The sequence below is a fragment of the Melanaphis sacchari genome, unplaced genomic scaffold (assembly GCF_002803265.2).
Source record: "Melanaphis sacchari strain LSU unplaced genomic scaffold, SCAv2.0 Contig43_pilon_pilon, whole genome shotgun sequence".
NCBI classification, from domain to species: domain Eukaryota; kingdom Metazoa; phylum Arthropoda; class Insecta; order Hemiptera; family Aphididae; genus Melanaphis; species Melanaphis sacchari.
This window is the reverse complement of record NW_020271284.1, coordinates 1,282,231-1,307,824: the sequence shown is the minus strand read 5'-3', so window position 1 is coordinate 1,307,824 and position 25,594 is coordinate 1,282,231. Positions and strand designations below refer to the sequence as shown.

General features: G+C 27.1%; 2 protein-coding genes across 4 annotated transcripts in view; one reads left to right on the top strand and one right to left on the bottom strand.

The window, feature by feature from the left end:
- Nucleotides 1-25,594, bottom strand: part of LOC112597848 (four and a half LIM domains protein 2) — an 87,803-nt gene that overhangs the window by 45,731 nt on the left and 16,478 nt on the right. The window contains exon 1 of one of the 3 annotated variants that reach the window (XM_025344081.1): nt 6,924-7,086. The exons of the other annotated variants lie outside the window; for them this stretch is intronic. Coding sequence (XP_025199866.1) covers nt 6,924-7,006 — 83 coding nt within the window. The 5' untranslated portion in view covers nt 7,007-7,086. Of the gene's footprint in view, nt 1-6,923; nt 7,087-25,594 lie in introns of those variants that run through there. 3 annotated transcript variants of the gene reach the window in all.
- Nucleotides 21,106-24,085, top strand: LOC112597850 (cuticle protein 19-like). The gene is made up of 3 exons (XM_025344085.1): nt 21,106-21,120; nt 21,825-21,926; nt 23,385-24,085. The coding sequence occupies exons 1-3, from the start codon at nt 21,106-21,108 to the stop codon at nt 23,628-23,630; spliced, it is 363 nt and encodes a 120-aa protein (XP_025199870.1). The 3' UTR covers nt 23,631-24,085.

Genomic DNA, 25,594 nt, shown 5'->3' with positions numbered 1-25,594 from the left:
GTACAAAAAGTTAAGTTAAAATACCTATTAAATTATAAAGTAAATCATGGTTTCGAAAATTAAAAACTCAAACAATTCTAATATAGTATTCTGTTATGGTTGTTAAAAAACCACATTAAGTTTCGATCAACTAACCCTCATTTGGCACAAAATCAAAATGTTCAACAATCATTATTATATTTGTCATTAAACGTTTTATTTAATAAAATTCAATACAAATAGGTATATTTCACAACATTACTAATTTTTACACATACGAGTGTATAATAGTTAATACTGCGACGTCACTATATAATATATTATGAACTACTGGTAAATATATTAAAATATTGTACGAGCTGGTGTTGTATTAGATATTATATTTATATATTGTATAGAGTATAGACTATAGCATATCTATAAACGTATACGTATTATATATATCTTATATAAAGGTACGCTAGTTATTAGAAATAAAAGAATTAAAAAAACAATTGTTTATTCAAGAAAAAATCTTTATTCTACTTAATCACAAGATAAACAGTTTAATGTGATTTTTGACAATGCTTATCTCTCATGAGAAACTTAGGGGTGATATTTGGATTAAAACTGGATAATTTTAGCCTTAAATAACTCTCAACATTTTATTCCTTAATTTAATAAAAAAAATTAAAGCAGATAAAATTCGTTCACGCAGAAAGGTTTTCGAAAAACTCATCAAATTTCATAGTGCAATTTTAGTGCAACCCGCATATACGCTTCCCACTGTGCATGATAAAATACGATAAAAATGACAAATATTTGGTACCTATTAATTATAAAATAAATACATGAGATAAATAACTACATTCAAACGTTTGATATTGTTAATTATGTAAATAAAAATATTTAATAATATTATTTTAAATATATACGTTAAAGATGTTAATATTATATGTCTTATAGTCCAGTACCACACTGCTCGAGGCCCTCAAGTGGGCCGTGACCCATGAGTTGAGAACCACTGGTTTTAATATTTATAAAGATAATAATAAAAACATATTTGTTAATTTTACGATAATATTTAAAAATCCATGTAAACTTTCACTTGCTACTACATATCAAATTTTATATAATTATTATATTGTTGATAAAGGTTTTGTTTTCGAGTCTATGAGAGACATTTAAATACATAATTGAATATACTTAGGTATAAATAATAATAATATAATACCTAAGTAACGGCGTGTGAGGTAAAAACTAAAGGGTGTGGTCAATTCCCAAAGACTGTAGACACATCTATAAAATATAATATTATGATCGTCGTATCCTGTATAGTATCGTGTGTCAAATCAGATAATTGATTATCGATTTGAAGAAAAAAATAGGTGTTCGAACGGGAATGTGCGAGTGTGTGTGTCACACTAAGTATATATGTTAAACAGACACACTGATAAATATCACTGTATACAGAGTGATTCACCAAACATACACCCCTCTATTTTTTCATTAATAATGAATTCGTTTAAATTCTAATTTTTGGAATTTTTAATATACTTAAGGACCACGTTTAAAATGTTTAAGTTTATTTAAAGAGTGTCATACTTAAAGAGTGTCTTGAAGAATGAAGATACAAACTATTCTGTTTTTTTTTTTCAAACAAAAACAATTTTTTTTTACTGTAGATTATTTTGCGAATAATATTTTTAAAAATTTTGGCATATTTTAAATAGAATTCAAATGACTCGATAGTTTTTCAATTATTTAAATATTTATACTAAAAATAATAGTCCTTATAAAACATTTATTGTATACTTGAACCATTTTTATGTGTTATACTAATATTTTAATAGATTAACATTAATTATTATTAATATTTTCAAATTACATCACCATAGCATCTATATCTTCCAATCACTTAATAGTGAACCTATTATCTTAAATAAACATAGTTAAATTACTCAAATATTAAACCACGAATTTTCCGTTAAATATTCAGAAAAGTTATTTGCTAAATAATTTACAATAAAAAATGGGATTTCATTTTAAAAAAAAAAGTTAGTATTCCCACAGATCACCCTTCAAGTAGTACAAAAATCTCAAAAATTTGAAAAATTCCAAAAATTAGATTTTGTATAGTTGCATTATTGAAGAAATTAAGGAGAAAGCATAATGTTTGGTTAATCACCTCCTGTAAAAGTGTCATGTTTATTTTATATATTTTTAACACTCATGTATACAAAATAAATCAGTTTAAGGAGGATATAGGAATATTAATTTAATAGATTAGATTTTCTAAAGCACTCGATGCGAAAAAAATATTAACAGGATGTTTAGAAAAGTATATTCTGACAACTAATGTAAATTCTGCTATAGATCACCTTGACTAACTTCCTATTTGCTGAACCACAAGTATAGTTTTATGAGCTGTATGAGTTTATTTACCACACGAAAAGTGACGCAACAACGTGATTATAACATTAGTAGATACATTACCGATATTTTATTATAATGTCACTCATACTTAAAAAAAATAAATCAATACAATCGAGGAACCATTATATTATTATCTTAATGAAATTGTAATGTATATACAATATACTTTATCCATTAAAAGTGATAAAATCATTAAAATATTTGCTTCTGATAGAACAAGTATACGACATTCATAGAAAGCCCTATGTATAATGTATATAATACATACCTGATAATATAAAATATTTTATTCTCTTTGAGGGATTGGGAAGTACCTATATTATTTCATTGTTCCAATATGTTTACTTAAAAAAATCTTAAATCTAAGTGCCCATGACGCAAACCATATAGTAGTTACTAGTCACCAAAATTTCAATATTTAATTATAATATAACCTACCAACTGTTGCGGCTATAATTTTATTTACAATGGTGGCCTTTTTATATCATAAGAGAAATGATAAAAGAAATTCATAAACAAATATAGGTAGTAAATACAATATATAAAATTGAATAGAAAAATCATTTTTTTTTTTGTTTTTTGTGAGAGGGTTTTATACATTATACAAAAAATTAAACAAACTATTATATTAACGTAATTTCTAAAAAAAATAGAGTGCGAGGAATTTAGAAAATCCACCCTTCACTCCGTACATATAAATACCATTAACGACTGCACCTACAGCTTTTAACATATCAGAAAAAAATAATTTTTATAAAATTTTAGTGTATACGATGTACTAAAATGGTGATATTGAATTGAGTCTAGATTATTATATTAATATCTTTGCATTGAATCCCGTATAGCTATAATGTCATAACTACCTATATAACTGGTGACTTACTAGTGACACAAAGGTATTATATAATAATTATATAAAAAACCGAAAAGAAAAAATTTAAAAAAATGCGTCTAAACTCATCTTCCAGATGAGTAATTGGCGTGTTCAAAATGTTTTATTGGTTGGTTTGTGGTTCACACGAATTTATTGAAATTAAAACGGTGTATTTTATTTTATTTTTTTACGCAACAGCGGTGTAGTTTTATAGATAAGGCGAAAAACGACTACTAACTAAAGACTACGTGGTGAGTTATACGGTTATTTATCACTACCTATCGCAAATGACTAGCCGCCTTGATCCCCAAATGGCATACCGAACTAATGGAATTGTTTTCTATCGTTGTGTACGCTGATAACGCCTTTAATATAGCTAAAGTAGTAAAAAAAATAATTAACAAATAATAATAATAAAAAGAAAAAATGGCTCTATTCACAGTACTTAGTATAGTTAGTACCATGAGGACTATACACTATTTAACATTTATACGGCTTATATTTTTGAAAAAATAATATCTACACTCAGAGTATTAAGAATTAACATCTTAAATATAACTTTTCTTACTAAGCGTTAAGATTTATTATTTTATTAAAACAATTTTATTTCCTAAAAAATGTACTTATTCATATAATTGAAAAAATCAGGTACATACGAATTTTTAAAAGTATTTGTTAATATAATTAATTAAAAGCTAACGTAATTAGTAAACATAGTGCGATCACTCATCGTGGAAGTCAACAGTAAGCCTTTGATATTTCAAAGGCCCTTAGTTTATTACAATAAGACCTCCCTTAATAATGTTTTAATTATGAAAATAATATTTTATTAGTTATATAAAATAAAACCAGCACAACATGTGGTTTTAAAATATTTTTATAAACAAATGTATGTTTATCTAATTACCTTAACTTAACAATATGGATGTCTTACTAAAATTATATTGTGGCACTGATATTTTTTAGTTATTTTACGACTTAAATCGGTTTCTTACGCTTACGCATAGTTTTAATAACGTATATTATAAATAAAATACATCAATAATTTTATATGATTTAATATGAGTATAAAATAATAGACATACAAAAGTATGAAATTAAATAACATCAAACAAAATATAATAGTAACTATTAATAGTTAATATTATGGTAATATATTATTATAACCTGCATTATATGACATGTGATAATATAATATCGAGCATCAAATACTATTTCTGAATATCTCAACAAACTATCGAGTAGGAATCAAAAAACTTTATAGATTAAAAACTCATTTCATTCTACGTCGATGGTATAAAATATAAAAATGTGTATTTGGACACATCGAGTGCAGCAGTATATTGTACAGAAAATTTTCAAAGTTACTTTTTTAGTGTGAATATGAATTACAACTGATATAAAAATAGAATAGGTAATAATCATTGGCGTTAAATACAATTTTTTATATACTGTGAAATTAAGCATATTTAGTGGTATATTTTTTTCTTTTGCTTTGAATATAATGATTACAGAAGCAGTTTTATTTATATATGAAAGTAGAACATATTATATTTTAATGGATTTACTATAGGTACTAGGTATACAAAAAAAAATTAAATTAAAAATGAAATATCAATTTAACAATAAATAATGGTGTAGCTGAATAGGTATATTTTTTTTAACAATACTACTCATGTCGAAATTCGTCTAGGTATAGCTTATCTAGTGAAAATGACTTTCAGAAATTATATTATTGCGTCCATCATGGCTGAGAGTTGAAAAAACTATATTTTTAATTTGGCTAAATCAAATTAGCGTTAGAATTAATTTGTTTACAAAATAAAATCTTAACGGGACTCAACAGTTTAAAAATAAATTCACTAAAAGAAATATGTTAGCATAATTTTTCAAAGATTCACTTAAAATTAAGTTTAGTTTTCTGACTCGTGTTTTTAAACTTTTATTATAGCACCTATACACTCAACACTGTATGTAATAAGTATATGTATACACAGATTGTGATGTATATATAAGTAGTTGTAAATGTATGTCCACAGAATATATATTATTGAAAAGTATATGTAAAAAAAATTTTGTGCTAGTTTTAATTTAAACATAAATCACAACAACATACAAAGATGCTTTTTAATTAAATCGTTTACACTAGGAAGTAGGAGTAACATATGATCATATTATATTATAATGCTTACAATTAATAGGAATTAGTGTTCAGAGAGAGATTATGATCTATAAAATGTTTGTAAAACGAAAAGATTGATGAGGTTTTAGCGACGAATTACATAATGTATGTTAATATGTGTTTTCGACTCACGAAACACATTTAGTAGCGAGTTAATCATCTCAAGAACATTCCACGCGTGGTCAAGAATTATTAGAACAAATATATAAGCCAACAGTAATAACTAATAATACATACCGGATCGTTCGCTTTTAAAAACTTTCCTCAAAGATTTTAAACTGACCTTTTTTTTCTATGGCATTATTACATTATAGTGGTGAATTGTAATATTAAATATAACCTACTAAAGTATTACCGTATTACCTACTGTATAATACGTGTAGTTTAAACAAAATGAATCATTTTTAATAATCATATTAAATATGTGATATATAAACTATAAAAATAGCATTATTACATATTTAGTTAATTGCATATTCTGTTAGTTATTTTTGTCACATTCTGACATATAAGTACAATAAACTACTATGATGACTATCGTTAATACATACCTTGTTATTTATAATGAAACGACGAAAACAAATATACCAACTAATCGAATTCACTACTTATAAGTATTACATACATATATATATATAATATATATAAATTAGTTATGATGTCTATTTTTCTTTAAAAACTAAGATACCGCAATCCTTTATTGCTTATTACAAAAAAAAAAAAATAATAATAAATGAATCTCGACCAATTTTCTTCATTATTGAAATAAGAAATTATCACGCTCTTATGAATTTAAAAAGATATCTATTAACTACTGGCCAAAAATATTGTTCAAAATTATTGTTATACGTACATAAGCAAAGTTAAATATAAAATCTGAAATAAATTAAAATTAAAAATCTTAGTGATAAAATATTATCATTTTTTTTTTTTTAAATTTATTTAAAAACAAAAATATAACAAACAAATTACTGTAAATTTTCTATTACCTATACATTATTAATATTAGAAATGTTAAAACCCCTAAACCTATGAACATAAATCAACTATTTTTTGTCATCGTTTCATAAAAAGAACAAATAAAATAAATAATTTAAATATTCAAAAAGTTAATATAACGTTATCTTAACATTTGGAAAAAAATAGACATATTTTAAACTCAAAAAATTTGTGAAGGAAAACAGAAAATACCTTATATTTGTTTAAAGAAAAATTAATAGTGAAAGAAAATGTTTTTAATTTGAAGTAAAATTCGCTCTCACAATTATCATAATAAATGCAATCTCAATATTATTATTATTATTATTAATAGACGATGTGTTCTCTTACATTACCTAAACGTACTTCCAATAATTATATTATAAATGCATTTAATGTCATTTAATAATATTATCATAATGATCGCATTATTCAAAAACCTAATAATAAATACAATTTTAGTGGTCTTGTGCCGACTGTAAGTGTAGTACATACCGACCGCCAATTTGACTCAATTTTTTTTTACACGAACGAGATTTTGTCGTCACCTGCTGTGGTTTATAGTGTCGTATGTACATGCAATAATTATGCACGAACGTGTACAAGAAGTGCTTTGGGGTAAGGTTTACGAACAATGTATCACTGTAAAAGTTGAGAAAAGTCGCGACTGTTGCTGGGCATCGAGTGCACGAACCGCTTTTATACCCCGTCAAGTGGAAGCAGCAGTGCGCGGCGGTGCGGCCCTGTCAAAACCACCGGGGGCGCTTTAGAAAAGGTTTTGAAAACAAATATTTCTCCATCCCGCGCCAGAGTGAAAACTAATGCATTTCCTTTTTACAGTCAATCTATCATTTATTGTAATAACAGCGCAATATAACTGAGATCCATAAAAAATTAATAATAATAATATTTACGGCGTAATATACTCTGCAACAGCTCGACCCTTTCTTTTTGAAATATCGATCGTTTAATCTGAATGTCATTTTTTTTCAATTTATTGAATTCGTGTCATGTTTCTTGGTATTTTTTATATTATTTTTTCCCACGGTTCGCCAATATTAATAATAATAATATTAACAACAACAAATCGTTTTTGTCACGATGTATAATACAATAAGATTTAAAATATAAGTACATTCCTTTTAGGACGCACTTTTAAATATTTTCAATTATATTTATTTTAATTATATATAAAAATACACGCCAAGATATTGAATTGAAAGAGCATATTTTTAACATTTTACTGAGTATGATACAATTTTATTGTTGGCAAATTATATTTCATATTTGTTTAAAGAATGCATAACAGAAAAATACAAAAATATAAATGTATAGATATTTTAGTTGAGATTAAATGTTTCTATTATTATTTGCTTTTATAAGAATTTAATTTTAACTAATTCAAATTCCTTATTCGATAAGACTACGGTACACCTAAAGTCTTATCATTCTTAACGCAAACTGAACGGGTCTTTTATTTGAAATAATATAAACTTGGGTTTATACCAAATATTTCTTTAAGTTTCCCTTCGTATTCCTACTATTTAATTGATTGCCAAGTGGCGAGGAAATGAATGGGTACATAATTTTTTGAGAAACACACTATCAAAAATAATACAACGATATAATAAAAGTCTCATACAGAAAAAAATTTGAATAGATAGTAGGTACTGCCTCTAATGAATAATTATATTATCATATATATTAAAAAAAATAACCCTCGATTTTAAAATAAAATTATATTGTCTACTATATATAGATAGTAGGTGTAATAGATAACCCTGAGTAAAACCTACTGTTAGTTTAATATAAAATATGCGTATTGTCTCCAAGTTGTAACTGTAATAAATAATAATAGATATGTAATAATATTATTTTTATATCGTTTTTTATTTATTTTAAAATATATAAGTAGAACGTCACTAGATTAAATATTTCTGCTAAACAATTTTTAGTCAATCAATTAAAATAAAATCTATATCCACTCAATATATCGGTTAGTGTATAGTATTATTTTAAACACTAAAATAATATACTTCGTAAAATATAAAAAATTTCTATCTTTATGGTTAATTATAAATTGGTTAATATATAATGCATATTATTTAAATTAAAATGTACCTATCAGTAAACACATTTAAATAAATTAAAACTAAGTTATTGATAATTTTAGAGCTTTCTCACTAACTAAAGTTGTTTTTGGATTACTATTATAAAACGAAAACATATAATAATAATTAAAGTCAAATTAAGAATACTGTTTAATTATATACAAAAAATCTCTCTAGATATATCTTAAATTTAAAATTAATACATAATTTTGAAGAAAATAATAATTGAAAATAATTACATTTAATTTACGTGTTCAATAACCACTTAAAAAATGTATTTATAAAAATATATCTATGGATACCTAACCACAATATGATACGAGAAAATATTTTTTCAATTTTTCGTTGCTATTATGATATTTATTTATTTATTTATTTTTATTTTTAAGCTATTTATAATTTCACCTTCCAATAATTTATAGAAAAATGGAAACTTTACGAATAGCATTTTAAAATGTTGTATACATTCCGTTTTAACGATACTTAAATAATGTATAACTTTTACTGTGTGTTGAAATCCGAATATTAAATATCTATTTGGGTATAAAGACGACATTTTTATTACCCAAGTGTTAATGTTAACATGTTTTTTTTTTTAAATTGCACCTATTAAAAATTTCTAATGTGCAATCGTAAATAATATTTTCAAAAATTTTAATTTTGTGATCATATCATTTTAAAACATCAAAAGCAAAAACGTTTAATCTAGGGTAGACATCAAACCACGATCTACCGGAAATTATCAAAACGAGCAATTTCAAAAGTAGCTCTAAATCATAAAATTAAAAATAGTCACCATGAAATTAAAAGATAATTAAATGGATCAAACAAATGGACAGAAAAGTCATAAAACTATAAAAGTGTGTTGTATCTGAATAAAATTGGTCTGCACTTAACACATATATATTATAATTTTCAACACCAAAACCCTTCTAGAACGTCGAATGATACGCGTCAGCAGATAATAAATTTTTAGATTGATAAGACATATACATCGACTCTGATATTTTTAATAATCTTTATAATATATACAAGAAAATATGTATAGTTGCAAAGTTTATAAACTCAAGCATAATACTCAATAGTTTTTGACCGAAATTTCAGGGATTATTAAAGATACCAAGAAAGTTAAGAGGATAGTTTGAACTACGTCCGATAGGTAGTGCTAATACAATTTTTATATTGAAAACTATACAGTCATATCAGAAAAACTGTACATAGCCAAAGCTGGTAATACAATTATTTAGTACGTCATAAATATCCTTTGCAATTTAGCGTGATTACGGACTACGGAATAAAATAATCTAAATCTATAAATTAAAATCATTAATCTATTTTATCAAGTAACTAAGTTATTTATGAAATTTACAAGTTTATCAGTGACAATATTATGGTCGTAGCCCATTCGGCTCCCGTTTTACAAAAAAGTCAATTTCCAAACAACTCCCGTCCAAAAAGATCTAACGATCGAGTAAAATCCTAAACAGCTCCGGTTTTTTACAACACAAATTTCTTCCCACTTTAAACAGACTTAGGACTGTCTCAAAAGAGGTGTAGTTAAGAATGTCTGGAGTACACTAAGTAAATTAATAAAATAATAAAAAAAAAAAACGGAAGCCGTTTAGGAATCGACGAATATTATGTGACTCAAAAACGTACTTCATCAAAAGAATAAAATTAACATACTGTTATCTAGCTTTTGTATGATCTTATTACGACATAATTTTAAAATTTCTTTTTTTGAACAGATAAAATTTAATCAATTCAATTTACCAGTAATACCATAAGAGTAATATGAATAAGATTTAAGATGAATTAACATATTCATTTTTCTTTCATAGTGAAATATCTACTGAATTAATGGTAATATGATAAATATGTGTGCGATATAAGTATACAAAATCGTTGGTAGTTGACACTTTAAATGGTTTTGTTCAACAAGTGAAAGTAATTGAAAATATATTACCATTATAATATTGAGTCACCATAAGTGACGTAGATTTTATAAATTTTAAATGTTAGGTTCGTATGTTCGACGTTATGAAAATGTGTACACAATATGTTTTATTATGTTTCTTGTTTCTTTTTATAGTATTATTATGAAATTTACGAAAACAATTTAATACTATCTGCAAACCGTGTGTTAAAAATATATACTATTTGTAGTCGGTTTCCATATGAAAAATCTTATAAACAAAATAATTACATGATTAGTATACAAATACCTTATACGGTTAAACTTAATGTTAAATGCTTCAACATGCAGTTTTTTAAAAGAACTCTACACCCACGAATGTCAATGTCTTTGTTTTAAAATTCTACAGACACAATATTAAATTTTAATTCAGGAATATCCATTTGGTAATTCAAATCTTGTTAGTTTTAATATTATAGTGAATTAGGTTTTTTAATAAATTTAAAGTTTAAAATATTATTGAGAAGGAATTTGGAATGTTATTTAATTAATATTTTAATTTTTATATCGAGTTGTAGGTATAATTATGTAAAATGATACAATATTAAAATATTCATAACTTGTTTTGGAATTAAAACATTAACAAAAGCTTTCCTACTAAGAGTAGATGTTTTAAATAACATTGAGACTCTTAAATTTTACAAAAGGAAATTTCCCTATATTCAATTCAAAACAAAGCACATGAAATGGATTCTGTTAAATACAAATTAGCTGTTGTAAATTTAAAAGATAGATAAAATATAACGTCTTCCTTAAAAGTTTTGACAGTCACATAACAAATAAAACGCCGCCATCGTCAAGCGTTAAGTATAAATATATCAGAATATAGTGGTTTCGTCATAACAATTTGAGAATTCTATAATTAGAACACTACCATATGATGTCACTTGTTGTTCATATTCATTATTGTGTACAAAGATACAATATTATGTTGGTACTTCAGAAATTCAAAATTTGCAAATGTGATATTTTGTAAAATGAAAATTGTATTGGCAGAGGCGGTGGTATGAAAATATAATTTTATATTGGCTGAACCACATAGGAATATTAATAATAAATCATACATATTATAATATCTAATGTTTTTTTTCACAAAAAGTACGGTCAACTGCGCGTGACTGAAATTAATAACAGTAGCGAAAAGCTTCGAGCGTGTATTACTGCAGGTCTCTAGCGGAAAAGAAAGACATGAGACATTTATCCGCCAATTTATAATATTTTTATAAATGTATATATGTAATACACCATACATAAGTCACATACAATTAGGGGGAATGATCAAATCATATAGACGAAGAGAGAGAGAGAGAGAAAGAGTGAAATATAGTGAGAGGGAGAAAGAGGGCGACGACGGTAGAGAGTGAGTAAAGGAACAGACAGTAGGTTAGGTGTGCATTATTATTATTATTATTTTTTTTTTTTTTGCTCACGAATGCCAAATTTGTTCCGGTTTGCTCAATCCGACCGAGCGAGTCACCGTGCGATATTGAATGCCTGCAGTATACGTGATTAAAAATTGTGTGGCGCAATTTGCGTCGCGTTGCGCCAGAAAAGCGGCGGAAAAACAGCCGGATCAAATTTATCACAGTTCGGCGGTGCGGGACCCGCGTGCATAAACGCACGCTTTACATGCCTGTCAGAAGCCGTTAAATCATTCGCGAACTTATCTGTTCAACTATTTCCCCTTTCCACATTTTAATAATATTATACTCACCCAAATTTCCCCCTTGCCACGGGGTGTTCGCGCCCTCTGAGAAAACAGTTTTATTATACGCGCATTGTGTACAATGTACATAATAACATAATACCTACACCTGCATTATTACCTGTCGTACGACGTACGAGTATGTGTATTTATATTATTCGAAGTCGCTGTCATGTGTACTCACAAGCGTTAGGTAACCTGACCTTCGGTTAAGGTCAAATTTCAAATTTTTTTTATATTTTTGTTCTCACTCGACATTCGCGTTATAATACGACGCTTTGTTTGTTATGTATAATATAATATTGAGTACACAACCCGTACGACATGGATATGCAAACGGTGTAATTTACCGTAATATATTTTATTATAACGCACTTGTAACGACAGCACACGTGTGGTTGTGTGTATGTATGTGTTAGATGATTTGTAATTGTTGTACTTAACTTAAATAATAAAAATAATAGTAATAATATTCACTGATATTTGTTTAATTATTTTTATTATTCGTATAATATGAAATAAAGTTATTATTATTATTTTATTAATATGAACAGTTGAGTGGGCCAGTGAACATAAAATATACGATATTCTTTTATGAAAGGAAAGTATTTGATAGGTTATTGTAGGAGAAATAAAAACGAATAACTACGTACAAGGTATTTTCGAATAATCATATTCAAATCAATTATGATAAAATATGATGATATTTTTAAGAAAAACTTTTCAATTTGTTATTCACTTAAAAATATACTAATTAGTGGTGACAAAATCTTATTCTTCAATCGAAAATGCATCTATAATATTTATTACCATATCTAATTTCTATTGTTATAGAAGGCTCCTGCCACTAACTCTGATGGCACTCCATCAATAATCAAATATTTTAGTTTTAGAAAAAAAATAAATACATACATAATAATTGAACATATTTTAATATTGACAAAGTCAACTAGAAAAGTCTTCTAAAGTTAGTTTTAACTATATTAAAAGTATCATAAATATATACATTGAATGGATACAATATGATTATATTGTAATTTTATAAATTGTAAGTTTGGTAAGATGGTAGGTACTATAAAGATAGGTATGTCGGAAGTGCTAATTGCCAATTAGTAAATATCTATCCTCGGTATTTTATCATACATTTTTGTGTTACTGTTTACTCCGATATCTACCATCATAATTAAATATTAGGTACACTTGATTCTTATGAGGAAATCGAAAAATATTTTTGAAATTCAATTTTAACACTCTAATATTTCCATACCCAGTCGATCATTCAAAACAACATAATATTATAGACTGTTTTTACAGACAACCGAATGACCTATGCATATATTTTATTATTACCTTTAAAAAAAACTCGTGCAATTACGTTATGCGTCGAAAGTTTTGGAATGAAAAAAACCACTTTAGTGCTTTATAAATTTAATAATAACATTATTATATTATATACTATAATAGTACAAGGTAAACGGACCTTTATTAAAAAAATAGTTTGATAGAGTAAACATGTTTATGTGCGTGTATTATGTATAATATTATGTATATAAACAGCGTCAACGAAACATAAAATTGTAGGTACATAAATGCTAGTGCGCAAAGGCTTGTTAAGAATTTTTAAACCGTCTATAGAAATAGGTTTTAATTTCAACGGACCGTAGCATGTCAATTTACTAACGTGTACCTATAGTCAAAATCGATTCGAAGCGAAGGGTGTTATTATAGGTATACACATAAAAATGTATATTGTGTTGATCTAAGACGTCACGCCCTGTATAAGGCCGCGTGCGCCCGGACAAGTGGCTCGGCGTCGAAAAGACTATTTTTATAACCCTGCCAATGCAAACAACGTGGCCGATTGGCGCAGTCTAATTAATTAAGTTAAAGGTCAATGGTGTAGTATATGCTTTCTTTTTAACCCACCCTTAAGACCATTCTCGTTTTTATGATTAATCAACGCCCGGCAAGCTCGTCAGTTCAAAGACGACGCGACTATGACGGTGATTTATCGAAATAGCACCTCGCATAATCACGATAATAACAATACATAAGTATACCCAGTATAATATACATTATATACTCCACAGCACTATATGTAATATTTGTTCGCCGTCCAGCGTTCTATATGTATAAAAGCTGCTATACAATCAAACCGATAGAATACTATTGCATTTTATTAGTTATGATTGACTGTTTAACAGATTGAATAATATTTAATTAGAAATACGCGAACACCGGCTTTCTCTTTGTTTTGCATACATATACAATATTTATACCTTAGTGTACTCTCAGTCCTTTTGACATTTTCGGTTATTTAGAAAATGGCGTCGGTGATTTAATTTTTCACATCAAAAAAGACCTTTTGCTGAAATTCCCTCAGGACTATATTATTACTGACTACTGTTAAAATGTCAGTCAAAAGGTTACGAGCTTTTTTTTTTTTTGTTTTAGTATTTGTTGAAAACAAATAAGCGTCGAGTTAGTCGGTTAATTAACTAATATATACCTGTTGACTGTTACTGCAATATCATCCGCATTTACTGAAATATTATAATTAATTACGTAATATTTTAACAGTAATTTGTAATTGTTTAACAATGACCTATACTTTTAAATGTATAACAATATTACTTATTGCATCTACCCATTTTAATTTATTCTTAGCAGTAACTTTTTTTTGTAATTATTAATATTCTATAATACTTTAAATACATTACACAGACTCGTAGTACTTTACACATCGTTCCATGATTGTCTATATAGGTACAAGATAATATAATTTAAGATAAAGTAATGTAAATTATAAGACTACCGCTCTATAAATAATATAAACTATGTTAAATAATATTCAATTAAATAAAATACATTTTAGATAGCGTGCTTATATTACAACGATGAACAAAAAATGATCATAATTAAAATAAAAATTGATTTAAATAACCAGAAAAATCATGAATATTTTATATATTAATTGTTAAGAACTTATACATATTAGGCTTTAAATGAACTTTACATTTTAAAGAATATAGATTCATATGATCAATAGTGATAGGTAATTGTTTCAATAAGCCGCTACCAGAATCCTGAACCAAAAAATATTAATTTGAGAAAACACGTGGCTTAGCCATCAATAAGGACTAAAAAAATATAAATTGACTTCAAACATACAAGCATCGTAAACAACTTTGCTTCAAAAATAACATGTTTAATTGATAAATATTATTTTTATCTCGTAGTTTGCCCTTATTACTGGCAAGCTACACTAATAATTAAAAAATAAATTAAAAAAAGCGGATGTTTACAATTTAACTGTAAAAAAAAAAAACATGGTTATATAAAAATAATTAAAAACATTATTAACGTAATTTAAAGATACATAATTATATTGTATTTCAAAAATATATAGTTATAGTTATGACTTTTATACGTTCATTTCAAAATTTTATTCAGGTCCAAATGGAAGAAACGCACATAATTTAATATAAATGATAACGAAGTAATTATTAAAAAGAAAAATAACACAATTTTGTTATATTAAAATTAATTTTTTATCAAAATACCAACTTTTAACAAATAATTTACGTTTAATTTGTAAAATTCTGCAACATCACAAAAAATGTTAGGTAGTATAATTATATAATATTTACAAATTACGATAATTCTTTGTTCAACTATACCAAATAATAAGTATAGGTAATGACTATAATGTAATTAATTATTAATTATTAATATTTGTAATTGTTTATTATTGGAATCTTAATTTGTACATCATACCATTTATATTAAACCCGAGGAGAAAATATAAACTATGAATAATAGTAATATTAGTAATAGAATAGGCTTATCTATATATTACACTAAAATATAATAACTTTTTGATGTTTAACAAACCTAAACACCAGTGTTAGACTTCTTGTAAAGTCATTATGATACAATATAATATTATACATTTACGCACTGTATATTATTCATTAATCAGTCAACCGTTTAATATTTTAAGATAGAAATACAACTTACAAGTTTTTTGATTATTGAGAAAAGACACATTAACATCGCCACAACAAACATATTTTTATTATACGACAATTTGATTTGTGATGAAAAATACTCTTCTTTAAGTATGTAATTTAATTTTCACGACGACATAAACAATATAATAACTACTAACGTATAAATTAAAAATTATATAGAACACACGTAAATAACGTATATTTACGTTATATTCACGTATATAACGACGAAAAATGTTAGAAAGACTAAATTATTATCGCATTATAAACTATAATATTAAAAAAAATTTTCAAGTTTTAATAGAAATAAAATAAATATAATTGTATAGCACTTTAACGTTTAATATTCGGCGAGAATAATAACGTACCTACCTATTATATACTATTTATAATTTAACATTTATATTTATAATTATATATTGTAACATAATTTATTAATATTTGTTTTTTATGTTCACGGTAGCTAAAATATACATGTGCACATTTGCACAATACAATATAAGTAAGGTATGAAACAAATGTATTTCAGACATATTAGACAGATTCTTTCAAATTGTGTGTAACGAAAATAATGGGAAATGCATACAATTCTACATAATCCTTATAACTCTTGTCTCCTATAATTTGGAAAGACCCTATAAGTACTGTATAAGACACTCATCAAATAAAAAAATTACGTGTGTGTTTAAGCTTAATTAAGCTACATATTAAAATAGGTATAATATAAAAAACAATAAATGAAATAAAATAACTTTGTATCTACGTGGCGTTTTAAATCGAGTACATTTTTTAATCACTCTTTAAGTTTGAAATATCATATCGAAATAAATAAACATTATATTTACATAATCGGATACTGTAGAGAAAAGCTCTTTGCTATGACTAATCATACTTTTAAAAACAGTATAAATAATATTTAACTTTATATTTCACAATATAATGGTAAGCATAATGTACCTTTAATATCAAAATAATATTAATATAAGAGTAGAATAGTTAGCACGTTTAGGTTCGCCGGCCCAGCAGTCGTGCTCTACGTTATCCAGTATCCTACGCTTAGTATATTTTATTCATGCAATTCTTCACCGTTGTTTGTCACGTCAGTTCTTGACCTTCCCGCATACCAGAACGAATAACATTTTACAGAAAGTATCAGACCGTATACTTTGTTGATTTTATAATATAACGATCGTAATTTTTTTTTTTTAAGTTTTCCCCAGGAATTATTACACGGGTGTAACGCACTTAAACATATACTTATAATTATGTAACGCTATACGTCTAATATCATTATAATATGTCCCTAAATTAAATTGATTTCCGGATTTTAGTTCAACAACTGTCGCTTTGAATATTCAAAATATTATTATTTTGATTATAAATAATGAATTCAATATAATACATTCTCCCTATAGATCAATTTTTGGATACCTTCTTTGAAATTTTAATGTTAATATTTACAATAGACATTTAATATGCAGCAGTACTTAAAAAATACATAAACATTGAATCCTAAAATACATAATATGTGTACAAATATGTACAAATAATATATTAGTTTCCATAAATTTAAATTTAAACATTACAGCTCTTTTAATTAAGAACCTATATCAAGCTCCATTTATATGAACATAAATAAGCTAAACTCCCACCTTCACCAATCATCAAAAGACAAAAGGAATTTGATCTTAAAAGTTCTGTAGCTTTGAAACACTTCACCAATACATTGCCATCAAGATCGCTACCAGGCAACCCAAGACGGTTTAAACTTTAAACTAAAATATGGTGCATCTATTACAGTAAAATAGTTTATTTTTGTTTATTTTTTTTTTCAAACCGGACGAGAAACTTTTGACAATTTGATCTATGATCAAGACAATATTTATAAAAAACTATTGTGTGATTTCCCCCTTAAACACTTTCATCGTTAAATTATATATTCTACTTTTATTGTTATAATATTATACTTTTAATATATAAATTATAAATAAACTGATATTAAACTTAAAAAATAAAAATTTTTCTTAAAAATATTGTTTTTTACAAAATTTGTCAACGTTAAGTACCTTAAATTATTTTATACTATAAAGAGTATATGCAATATTTTAAAAACAATATATTACTATTCATTAAAATCAAAGTTTTACGCATATTTATGTGTGAATGTACGTGCGATACAAATGGAATATATTAAGAGTACTAACGTTACGGTATGGAAATGTTAGCAGTTTAATTTAAAAGCAGTAATTAATAACTTTCGAGAAACGATTGCCTATAAAGAAAATTGATTGCGCGTTCAGTTGTATATTTGTATTTTGCCGTATTATGATCAAACGTGCAGACTGCAAAACATTATCATTGAAGAGTGAATTTTAATAATGGACATAAAATAAATATAATCGACGACAATAACTAAAATCGAGTGTGTTGGTTAAGTGTATTAAAAACTTTTTATCGGAATAATAAAGGTGTACCAGCGCGTACACAATGGAATGTGAGTCTTTTTACAACATTATCGCGTGAAACAATTTTTAGCGCGGTAAAAATTTTTTAACAAACACAATAAAAAATTTAAATCGCGTAACAAACGATCGGCTGTACTCATATATAGTCATATATAATACAACAGCGGACGGCAACAAATTTCTCGCCACAATGAAAACTACACGGATCCCCGTTTACGTATAAAGAATATTATATCGATGACGCACAGAATCAGATTTATAGGCAAGTATGAGGAAATGCCTCCCCACCATTATTACAGTGATAAAATGTAATAATATAGGTACTAAATAAGTCGCCAATTTACTTTCTTTTTTTTACAACGGTCGTTGAGAAAAATTATAAGATCGATCATATTAAATATCCATATAGTTTGAGAGCCGTCAAAGTTGCATAACTGCACTGTTATATCTAAAATACATAATGTAAAATGTTATAAAAATATATTTTCATGACTGTATATATTAAATTAACTGCAGTTTAGTTAGTTATTATCAATATTGTATTACTTGGTTCACATTAGTTTTTTAAGATTTAGCACAAATATTACATAAATATATAAATATATGCAAGATTTTAATGAATTCATTTACGATGATAAAATGTAATGAAATAAATTAATCGTAAGCTTTGCTTACATTTATATACGCTTAGTGTTTATGAATAAGCAGTGATAAAAAATCAAGTTTAGTATGTATTGAAAGTTTAACACCAAAATTTCAATAAATAAAAAGATATTACAAATAAAAATATATTTTAAAAGTATTGTTGAATTTATTATGGTTACACTCTATTATAATGTATGTTTTTCATAATACACGTAAAAAGATTAATTTTTTAAAAAACGTTTGAAAAAATCATTCAAACCAATAACATACTGTGGATAAAATAATGTTAACAATCAAAATATGAATAAAACTTTGCATAAATCAAATAAATTAAATTCCAATAAAATCATATATTTTTTTTTTTACATAATACCATATATATCTACAATTTTTAACACTCAAGAATGCTGTATAATTTTACTTCATCCATTAAAAAATGTATTCATCGGATGAGTAATTTTTAACATAGCCTTGTCAGTGAACCATTTATTCGGTGTTTATTAGCATAGGAAATGGGCTTGCATGCGCCTGAACAAATAATAGTTATGATCTTTGCACTTCAAATAATGGTGCAGCATCTGTCTGAATTGATAAAAAAAAAAAAAAACCATCCACAAGATCCATGAAAAAATATCTGGAGACATAATATAGAATATACGAACAAATAGATGAAAAAAATCTGCAGGTAAACAAATATCTGAAAATAAAATACCAAGAATATAAACATTTTTGTTAGTTCAGCTATTATATTGTTTATTTTCAGAACACCGTGAACTTGAAAGTCGGATTCGCCAAGAATACACAAACCTCAATAGGTACTGTTTTTAAATTTAATTGTTTAATTGTATTTAAGTTCCCAAATTTTAAATTTTAATCAGGATAACGTCTATGTTTGTATTAAATATACAGGAATGATTAATTATTATCAGTCATAATATACTATGTAAGTACAATACAAATTATACAATCCTAGGTAGGTATATATTATTTTTGGTTCAGATTTTAGGTTTATAAACATTTATACTTTTGTGTATTATTTTACTCAAAATTAACAAACATAATATAATACGATGATGTGTCTCGGTTTTAATTTAGCTCAATTAACTAGTAATTCGATTTTTGTAAACTAAAATAAGAATTACGTGTGAGCCGCTCTATAACAACCTGTAGAGGTAGAAATAATAATCATAAAACACCACTGACCCAAGCCTTGAGAAATCTATTGATATACATTTTATTGAAATCGATCCAGTAGTTTCTGATATTAATGCATCCAAGTATACAAACTTTTCAGCTTTATAATATTAAGTATTTTCGCTGGTGTAACTGTAGCCACAACACGTTGACCCACATTTCCGGCGAGAAAACGCTGTGGCTATGTGAAAATCGCTCACATGCCGACCTTGGCATTCGAGTGTCCTACCACCGTCTCCCTGTTTCCCCAGCGGTAACAGATTACGTCGTCGGTGTCGCGTGTCCAATTCGGGAAAATGTGTCTCGGGAAATGACCAGTTGTGACGGTGGTGGTATAGAGACCTACGATGTGGGGGACGTTAGAAAAATGTATAAAATCTCAGGTTTGGACTTGTATGATATCAGTGTTCTATAGTTCGGGTTTCGACGACTATTATTCAAAACGATAAAATATAGTAATAATAATATATCGCATATATTATACTAACGTATTTTACTATAAATTTTATTACGAATATAACACACGAAAGTGAAACCCATCGTCCATCCACTATCATCACATCTACAACATGAGGTCGTATCAAGTGAGTAAACTTTTATCATAATTTGTAATATCAGTACTCTTAACTCAATAAACTAAATACTATTTTTATTGAAAGTCTCTATATATAGCATATTCAAAGATCCTGGATTTAATACTAATGTTTTTCAAGATGTTTGAATTTCGGATTTAAAAATATTATTTTTTTCCATATTACTTTTTTTTTTTTTTTTGTAAAATTTGTTTGCTTTACTGCGCGTGTTATAACTTTTAAAATATTTTAAATAGTCCATAAAACAAGTCAGAAATTTGAATAAAACCATCAAACTAATATTTATATTTTTTCGATGCACGATATTTCAATTTTATATATTTTTGAAATTTGCTTAAAAAATGTTTACATAAAAAACATGTATTTTTTTGAATGTTAAAAAAAATATTTTATATTTTATATTTTCTCTGCTACTTAAAAATAAAAAATATTAAAAACCATATTTTACATATTTTTACAATTTTCATTATTTCATACTATTCATAATAATATTATTTAAATGAATATTTTACTCTTTTTAAGTAAACATATTTAAATAATGTCTTTAAAAACGCTTAACGTTAAAAAGTCCTGAGCCCAAATTGTTATGTGTAATATTGTATTGGTTTCTCGTCGTCTTCCATTGTTTGATTCACACGTCAAATTTTTTTACTAATACTGTCGTTTATCTGCGACATACGTGTGTGTTTTTTTAGATAATAGCTGCGCTGAGCGTGATGACGGCATGTACCATGGCCATACCGATTTTTGTCGAAGGAGGACCTCGATCCCAGAGCTCAGAGTCAGCCGAAAATTACGTGAGTAGACAATTTTTTAAAATTTATTTTAATTATTCGAAACGCGATTGTTAATGTGACCACATTTCAAAAATGGAACTTGAATCCGTATTTCTTTAGGTATACCCGCCCAAAACTGTCATGACTGATAATCATATCTCATTTCAAAAGACATCATAAACTTTAAATACCTGCGAAATTTAATTTTTAATTTGATACTGAGTTGGACACCGTATGTAAGGTGTTTAAAATGTTGAACGATATAGATACGCGAAAGTTATTATTGATCTACCTTCTTTCACGTTAAAACTAAATCTCTTAAACCATAACAGTATTTTATATATATATTTTTTTTATTAATTAAGGTGTTCCTTACTAGGTAGCTATCTAAGCCTACTGACGTGTACGTTTAAATATTATCATCTATTTACAACGTAAAAAGGTTATATTATTATTACTGCTATTATTTTCTCCAAAAACATCTACATGTGAGGGCGAGGTTAACCTAATTTGGTGGTTTGGAGCTCTATCGGCATTTGCCACCCAAACGACAAATAACAATCCTCCGTCGACAATTGTGCATTTCAGCATTTGTAATACGTGACAAAGGATGTAAGCACGCTAAACGTTTTAGTTGATATCAACGTTTATTCTGCAAATAACAGGTATACTCGGTTTGCAGTTTTTCGTTCGCGATAACCAATTGAATACGATACAATATCATTTTTACACACGACGTTACAACGTATTGTTATGGTATCACCGTATCGGTTACATGCGGCAACGACCTGTACGATAGCTCTTTTTCGGTTAAATTGACTAAAAATTACATTACACGATCACCCAGCCGGATAAATAATACAAAACATAACCAACAACAATGTCATACACGATAACATATAAATAAGTGCGCAGTGTTCTTAACGGACCGGAACAGCTGGTAAAGTGCTATTGGTTAAGCAATACCGTCGTCGCATTATAAATCTACGCCAGCAAATAGCTATTGCGGCAGTAATAATAATAATATTGTCTGGTCGGAGAATAATAATATTTATAATCGTATACCGGCCGTAACCGCCTGGAATATAATACGATATATTGTACACGCCATCTCGCTCATTTTTTTTTTTTGTTATCGCCGTTATCACTAACTTCAACGGTCCAGTAAACATTCGCACACCATCGGACATTCTCGTTATTTTACCATACTGTGATAACGGTGCGAGTTAGGTTCTAGTCCGATTTATCACCAACATCCAATCGCCCGACGATAAAGGCAATTCGGAGGGGGACTAGCCTCCAACGAACTTATTTAGCCCGTCGCCATGTCCGTTGAATGTGATAAGTAATAATGATATATTATACTATAATAATAATAATAATAATAATAACAACAATGATGACGACGGGACATTTTTTTATAATGTCGCGAAGATAACTCAAATAACCGACAACAACACTCGTGTGTTTGTACGACAGGCACCCAAAGCATACAAGTTCGATTACGCGGTTCACGATCCGGAAACGTACGACGTGAAGAGCCAATGGGAAGCGCGAGAGGGTGACGTGGTCAAGGGAGCATACAGTGTTCTGGAACCTGATGGCGCCATGAGGCTGGTCGAGTACACCGCTGATCCGGAAACAGGTTTCAACGCGGTGGTTAGCCGGTCTGACAGCGGAAACACGGGCTACAGGAAGCCCAGCAATGACGCGTTCGACTTCTGAATCGGCGTCCGCTAAGCCGGCGACCCTCCACGCCGTTGGGGCATCCGATTTCCGGTGTGCGGTAGTACCGACAACGACGACAATGATAACATATTATTATAAACATAATACTATATTATCATTATAGCGTTGTCGTATTGCTACACCGTACACCGTCGTCGTCGCCCGATTATAATACATAATATAGTACGATTATTTTAATATATTATAAATACGTTATTTCCCGTTCTTCCCCCAACAGCATGCGTAGAATCTAATTTTACTAGAAAAAAATCATACTATATTTTTATACTTTTATAATATAATAAATACTGCAGGTACGTGTGTGTACTGGACTATGCGTGGTGTGCATACTGCATACCCATAATTATATGTATGTAAATTTTTAATCACCTGCATTGTTAATCATTTGTATTGTTATTAGTATTATTTTATATTGGTTTGTTTTTAAAATGAATAAAATATATAAATATATATATATATTTAAAAAAAATGTAAAGTCCAACAGTTGTTTGTATTTTCGCGGGTTAACCGTTATAATATTATAAATATTATAAATACGTAAAATCCATAGTATAAAATAATTGCGAAAGGCTTTTGACCGGAATGGTAGAAACTAATAAAATCTCATTATATGGTTTATAGCTAGTATAATAAAATGTCGTGATGTTCCTCAAATTTTTTTTTTTTTAATTCATAGTATATGAACTTTTAATATGTGCTGCAATACCCAGTTTTTTTTATTCTCTTTAGTTTACAATATGGGACATGTTGATTATTTCATCACTATATCATATAGTAATTTCCTCAGTAAATTGTTGTTTTAATTAATCATTCAAATACAAAATATTTGAAAAACAAAATCGATTTAATCATCTAAAAATATAAAAATATAAAAAATAAAAAAAAATATATAAATATCTAAATATCTTTTTTCAATATTATTGTTTATTAGTTTATTACCTAATATTTTACATTTTTTTTTTTTTTTATGGCACATCACACTTTTTTTAATTTGAAATTCTGAATTCTGAGTATTATATTTTTCATAATTTCAAAGTATAAAAATCAAATATCCATTCAATATAGGATCATTAGGATCTTTCCAGTAAGTTACAATTATTTCGAACTTAGATAGTAAAAACACAATTATTTTAAAAACCATGCAATTATCGAGAAAATGACTGTTCAGTGATAATATAATCAGATAGTATAAAATGAAGATATACTATATATTATTACATAATGTATGATTGATTTTCAATATTGTAGACTATCACACCATATCGGTTTCGTGAATTTTGTTTGTATAATATATTATAACTATAATATAGTATATATGGTATTATTACTAGACGTGTTGATGTGACTTCAGAGATTGTGATGTAAAATATAGATATTATACGATATATAACTGCACATATAGATAAAAGAACTTTTTTCAACGATCGCTTCAGGATGAAACATAAGTATAATATTATTATACAGCTTACACTCGCTAACTTACAGTAAGTTTTTCTAATATATTATACATATAATGATACAGTATGAGGTTGACCGTCGCAATTAGATTTAGCTTTCGACGTTATTTCAAAATGACTCGATTGAATACGATAAAAACCCGACTCGCCGGTTTTTCTCTGCATATAACAACACCTCGATGAACCACATTTAATCAATACAACACTCCTGAAGGACGGATCACAATGATTTTGTTATTCTATTACTCGGACACGCGCTTTGTTTTGTCTTCGTCGCTTTATTTGAAATCGTATGAACCGCGCACGTCTATGGCCTACATCACTCGTCGTCGCATGTATAAAATAAACTATGAAATAAAATAATAGCACAAACACAAATCTAAATTAAGACATATCTGTTGAATATTATATGTATACGTAGTGTTTAATATAATTTTTAAATCCAATAGCGCCAAAACGTATTATAATTTTGAACTCGTTGTT

Coding starts and splice junctions, on each gene's coding strand:
- LOC112597850 (XM_025344085.1), top strand. Junction 21,927..23,384: donor CAGAGTCAGCCGAAAATTAC/GTGAGTAGACAA, acceptor TTTGTACGACAG/GCACCCAAAGCATACAAGTT.